General features: G+C 45.9%; 1 protein-coding gene across 3 annotated transcripts in view; it reads right to left on the bottom strand.

Moving 5' to 3' along the window:
* Window positions 1-654: 654 nt before the first annotated feature.
* RCBTB1 (RCC1 and BTB domain containing protein 1) overlaps window positions 655-6,455 on the bottom strand; it is a 28,052-nt gene continuing 22,251 nt past the window's right edge. For 2 of the 3 annotated variants that reach the window (XM_084306332.1, XM_084306331.1), the window contains exon 12: window positions 655-1,534. In XM_084306332.1, coding sequence (XP_084162458.1) covers window positions 1,394-1,534 — 141 coding nt within the window. In that variant the 3' untranslated portion in view covers window positions 655-1,393. The remainder of the gene's footprint in view (window positions 1,535-6,455) is intronic. The other variant, XM_084306333.1, reaches the window with a different exon arrangement.

Raw genomic sequence — 6,455 nt, 5'->3', positions numbered from 1 at the left:
CTCTACAAGAAGAAGAAGATCTGTGGTTAATCTCATCCTAAACTTTACACTTTAAGTTCTAGTTCTCTGTTCTTCCCTGCATTGAGGGGGGAAGATGTGACACCTTTAAAGAACAGAAAGAGTAGCAGGTATGTTTATGTAGTCACTGTGAGGTTACAGGCTCAGCATTTCACATATGGACTCAGCATAAAGCAATCAGATACAGACTGTAAAACCCTCGGGACTACACTAGTGCCTACAAATAAGGTTGCTGCATTTGGAAATTGGGATTACAGGTATTGGTCAAGCACAGTCAGATCAGTAAAAAACAGTAATAGGTGGTGGTGGGAGGACAGAGTAAGAGCAGAGTACTGGCAAGGAGGAAGGGATCAGAAACAACACTTACTGTTTACTCTTTGCATTACCTCACCAACTCTAAGTTTACTGTTTTTTTAAGCTGGGGTCTGGGGTTGTTCCTGGTACTTGCCTGTGCTGACTCACATGCATGGTCTGGGAGGATCGTGGTGTTTTTGTTCAAATCAACATACGTGCTGCACATAACACAAAAACTTGACATTTTCTTCAAAGAAGTTGGCTATTGAACATGTATAAAAAAGTGAATTTTATTACATTTGGTTTAAATTTATACAATACTTAAACAAAAAACAAGCTTTCAGAACAGTGTGCCCCTTTCCCTCCAAGGGAACCAACGCAGTCCGACATCAAAGAGGGAAACCTTCCATTAATCATTATAAACATTGCTTGAACAGATTACGAAGTATAATTACAACTCATAGTAAGACAAGATAGAGCTTTACTTAGGATTCAGTCTGCTAGGTACCCCTTTCTTCAGGGTTCCTGCTGCAGGCTTTGAGGATCCGTCATTTTTGCACGCTTTTCTCAGCGCCAAATGCGCTTGGTTAATGACACACAGCAAATGGCGATGTCATTCACGATCATGCAGCTGCAATAAAAGATATCCATGCCATTTGCTTCTTCATAATCCCAGGGAGTTAAATGATTTCAGTGACATCGTTCAGTGGCTCATAATCCCAAAAGGCCAGTGCCTCAAGTGGTAAATTGAAAATATTAACAGGTAGCTCTACATGTGCGATTACCTCACCTAAAAGTCCCTATGAACACCTGGTGTCCTCTGCACACGGCAGTCTTTCTGTCTGAAACCTTGCACTGGTTCCACCATCCAGATTTTCTAAATGCGAGTGAGTATTTTGCTTAACATTTTAACAGCTCACTCTTGAGCACAGACAATTTTTTTATTTTTTTTTTTTGCTGTGGCCTTCCACAGCTCCTGGTACAAGAGGCCACTAACACTTGCTTCTTCCACCTGTGCAGTTACACCAACCCGTGGTAACCACAGAAAACCCTACAAACACCCGTAACTTACAGCCTCGATTCAGTTCCTAAAGGCTCCGCATTTACTGGCTTTAGCAATGAATTCCTTTAGCAGGGGACCATCCATTTGCCAAAATGCTGTAGTTTGTGTCACGTCTGTCAAATGATTGACACAAAATTTAAAGCAGAATTCCTCTAAGTCCTAAACAGGAAAAAAAAAAAAAGAAAGAAGTCTCATTATCTTTCTTCCATGACAGAAAGTTACATTCAGTCAGGCACTGATGCCTTTCTAGGCTTTATTTTTTACAGAGAACCAGACAAATAGATTAACCCAGTGGCTTTCAACCTCCCCTCTCCCAGTGTCACTACGTAAATGCAACAAGAGAAGAATAATTCTACTCACATAACATGGCTACAAAGACAGTTTGGTTCTCCCTATATAGCTGCAGTCCCAAGAGGCAGCTATTCTGAGCAATACATGTACGAATTTTTCAAGTTTCCCAGCCTGAAAAGTTCCATCTATATTCACTGACAAGTATTAAAACCCAGTACAAATAGATTTTAGGGTAATGCAATACATAACCAGGACAGTGGATTAAGAGAACTCGGCTCTTCCATTCCACATTACGAACTCCAGTCTCCATACAAGCCTGCTTGACTTCCTATTTAATTTATGACTTGTATAAAGCCTTGAAGTGCATTCACCCGGCTCAATGGAAGTGGCCACTGGGTAGTCCTAAAGCCAAGGGTAGGCTGAAGGCCTTTCTGTGCATTAGAAACAGACCCAGGTTACAAATGTGTTTCACACACATCCCAAAAATGACTCAAAAGAAACACACTGCGGTACAACGCAGCAGAGCAAATTATTGCAGAAAGAGTGCTCTGGTGTCGTGGTTCCGCTCGAGTGGGCAGCCGAGCTCCACCACAGCCGCTCTCTCACTCCCCCTCCTCAAAGAGGAATGGGGAGAAAATATGTGAAAAGGGCTCAAGGATTAAGATAAGGACGAGAAAATCACGCAATAATTATTGTAACGGGCAAAACAGACTCGGCATAAGGAGATAGTAAGATTTATTGCCTACAACTAACAAGCGAGAGAAGTGAGAAAACAAAGGAAAAAAAACAAAAGCACCTTCCCCCCATCCACCCTCTTCCACCTCCTCCCCCCGAGCGGCGCAGGGGAACGGGGAATGGGGGTTATGGTCAGTCTACAGCACTTCTTCTCTGCCGCTCCTTCTCGGTCACTCTCGTCCCCTGTGCTGTGGGGTCCCACCCACGGGATGCAGTCCTTGATGAACTGATCCGGCGTGGGCTTCCCACAGGCAGCAGCTCTTCCAGAACTGCTCCAGATATGGGTCCGTACCACGGGGTCCATCCCTCAGGAGAAAACTGCTCCAACCTGGCTCCCCTACGGGCAGCAGCTCCTGCCAGATCACCTGCTCCTGCGTGGGCTCCTCTCCACGGGCTACAGGTCCGGCCCAGAATCTGCTCCGGCAGGGGTCTTCCACAGGCGGCAGCCTCCATCGGTGCAGGGCCACCTGCTCCACCGTGGTCTCCTCCACGGGCTGCAGCGTGGAACCCTGCTCCACCGTGGTACTCCATGGGCTGCAGGGGGACATCCTGCTTCACCATGGTCCTCACCACAGGCCGCAGGGGACTTCTGCTCCGGCGCCTGGAGCACCTCTCCCCCTCCTTCTACACTGACCTTGGCGCAAGGCTGTTCCTCGCTCCCGGCTGCTGTGTGGCGCAGCGTTTTTTCCCTGTCTTAAATATGCTCTCACAGAGGCGAAAAACAACATCGCTTATTGGCTCGGATCTGGAAAACAATGGGGCCCTTCCCAAACATGGGGCAGCTTCTAGATCTTTCTCACAGAAACCACCCCTATGGCTCCCTGCTACCAAAACCTTGCCACGTAAACCCACTACATTCCACCCCTCGCCTCTGTTAAAAGCATATTTAAGACTACTCACAACATACTCTTACTTTACAATTATCACAACAACCTTCACAAAATTCACTTAAATCAAAACGAAAAAGAATTCACCACACCAAAATAAACATAACATCATCACAGCACCGACAAGGTGGACATTTTACACACACACCACCCCTCGTCCCTTCACCACACTAACAGTTACTGCTTTCTTAATTCTTCACAACTTGTACATTCCTAACAATCATCCTGCACATATTTTTGCCCGTTACTTCTACTAACTATCATCCTTATCTCAAATTCCTCGAGCCCCACGTTGGGCGCCAAAAAAGACTGTCGTGGTTCCGCTCGAGTGGGCAGCCGAGCTCCACCACAGCCGCTCTCTCACTCCCCCTCCTCAAAGAGGAATGGGGAGAAAATATGTGAAAAGGGCTCAAGGATTAAGATAAGGACGAGAAAATCACGCAATAATTATTGTAACGGGCAAAACAGACTCGGCATAAGGAGATAGTAAGATTTATTGCCTACAACTAACAAGCGAGAGAAGTGAGAAAACAAAGGAAAAAAAACAAAAGCACCTTCCCCCCATCCACCCTCTTCCACCTCCTCCCCCCGAGCGGCGCAGGGGAACGGGGAATGGGGGTTATGGTCAGTCTACAGCACTTCTTCTCTGCCGCTCCTTCTCGGTCACTCTCGTCCCCTGTGCTGTGGGGTCCCACCCACGGGATGCAGTCCTTGATGAACTGATCCGGCGTGGGCTTCCCACAGGCAGCAGCTCTTCCAGAACTGCTCCAGATATGGGTCCGTACCACGGGGTCCATCCCTCAGGAGAAAACTGCTCCAACCTGGCTCCCCTACGGGCAGCAGCTCCTGCCAGATCACCTGCTCCTGCGTGGGCTCCTCTCCACGGGCTACAGGTCCGGCCCAGAATCTGCTCCGGCAGGGGTCTTCCACAGGCGGCAGCCTCCATCGGTGCAGGGCCACCTGCTCCACCGTGGTCTCCTCCACGGGCTGCAGCGTGGAACCCTGCTCCACCGTGGTACTCCATGGGCTGCAGGGGGACATCCTGCTTCACCATGGTCCTCACCACAGGCCGCAGGGGACTTCTGCTCCGGCGCCTGGAGCACCTCTCCCCCTCCTTCTACACTGACCTTGGCGCAAGGCTGTTCCTCGCTCCCGGCTGCTGTGTGGCGCAGCGTTTTTTCCCTGTCTTAAATATGCTCTCACAGAGGCGAAAAACAACATCGCTTATTGGCTCGGATCTGGAAAACAATGGGGCCCTTCCCAAACATGGGGCAGCTTCTAGATCTTTCTCACAGAAACCACCCCTATGGCTCCCTGCTACCAAAACCTTGCCACGTAAACCCACTACATCTGGGTATGAGCCCACTGGGCAGTGCCTTCCCTTTAAGGCTTAGAAAGGCCTCACAGGCACCATCATTGCACCCACGTGACGTCAGAGACAAAGGATGTCCAAAAACCAAGAGACAGCAGTTGCCAATAATATAACATTGCCCAAAGAACGCTTCCGCTCAGATTATTTGTTTCCAGCTCCGCTGTTGAGGAGGAAACCTATTTTTGTGGTGCAGAGCTGAGTGAGCTGCAGTACGGAAGATGCCACGGCCTTTCCAGAACGGCAACTCCCCAGCCTGCTCTACTTCCTTGAGCACTTCATAAATTCATGGAACCAGTGCTTCACACACCAGAACACAGCTTTCCTTAGCTTTGGCTGCTCAGCAGACTGGGCGCTGCCATAGGGCATAAAAATTTGCAGAGCTTTTAAGCCACGTGAGGTATGAAAGACTGATTAGTGTTCATATTGTCACTTAAAAGTAATTATTGAAAGCTAGAGCCACTGCGTGCCAGTGAGTTCTTGACACAACAGTGATGTAAAAATATGTCCTGGCCTAAAACCAGGCTTTCTGAAGCTGCAGATCTTGACTTGTATGGCATCTGTGCAATGAAAAGAAGACAAGCTTATTAGAACTGAACACTGAGGGTTTTCTTTGTTTCTTTTTAAGAACAGAAGGAACTGGCATTTCAAACAAAACTACATCATACGCATTCCAATATTTTGCACTGCTTTATTAAAAACTCCAATACCAAGTCAACGCAACAGAAGCATACAGTAAACAGTAATATTGTATTATTGATATGAAACTTTGGAAAGTTTAAAACTCAATATTAAGAGCTATGAATTTTATTTGCAGATGGATGCACTCCCAGCAAGCTGTACTTAATATAGACTTAAGTGAAAAAAGGTACAATGTACATCCAATGATTATTTTTAAACTTACAGTAAGAAGCCAAACCTGAACTAGTTTTAGCCACTTCAATCCAGTCAATCACCAAAGGAAAGTACAGGAGAGTTTCATGGCATGGGGGTGTTTTAAATCAGTGAAGTGGGTTCTTCTAACTGTTGTCTTCCAGACACACAGTCCCGTGAATGAACTACATCAGCCAAGCAATTTCAAACCCTGACCTACCATTACTACATTCTTTTTAACTTTTTTTTTTTTTTTAACTAAAAAGTTAAAAATCAAAATATAAAAAAAAAAATATAAAAACATCTCAGCACCACCCATTCTCTCCACATTTGGGCCATCCATTCTCATTTCACTTCCAGCTTCATTTAGCTAGTAAGGTACAGCCACGGCTCAGTAATTGGATTTCTTCTACCCTTTACAGGCACAATCAGTGATATACTGAAGACCCATTGCACAAACAATCTTCTGTAAGGCTAAAATATAAAAGCTTCCTATTTTCCAGGAACTCCCACCAATGAAGTCTTTATTCACAGTGGTGCCTGAATTATGACTTCAGCTCTAGGGCAGCCCTTCAGATAAGGAACATCAAACTAGCAACAAACTATTAGGCTCTGAAGTAAGTTAGAGCATGATAGATATTAAGTGCAAGAAAAAGCACCGTATTCATTTTCCAATTACTAAAACTGCTTTAAAGTAGCAAGTTGAAACCAACCAGGCTGAAAATATGATGCGCAGATACTATTTCAAACACAAAAGGCTGAAGAAATCCCTGGAATATCTATTTGATCACAAAACTGCACACGTTAGTGATCTAGTTTTGAAGTCAGACATCCGGCAGGAAAGTTTTGCTACCCTTTCTCCCATTTCACACACTTTCTCCATCTTCAAAGTGTACTAGGTCCATAAAAGAATTCTTATCCTGCC

The sequence above is a fragment of the Netta rufina genome, assembly GCF_964035555.1.
Source record: "Netta rufina genome assembly, chromosome: 1".
NCBI lineage: Eukaryota > Metazoa > Chordata > Aves > Anseriformes > Anatidae > Netta > Netta rufina.
The sequence above is the reverse complement of the archived record's forward strand: the minus strand, read 5'-3'. Positions and strand labels throughout refer to the sequence as shown.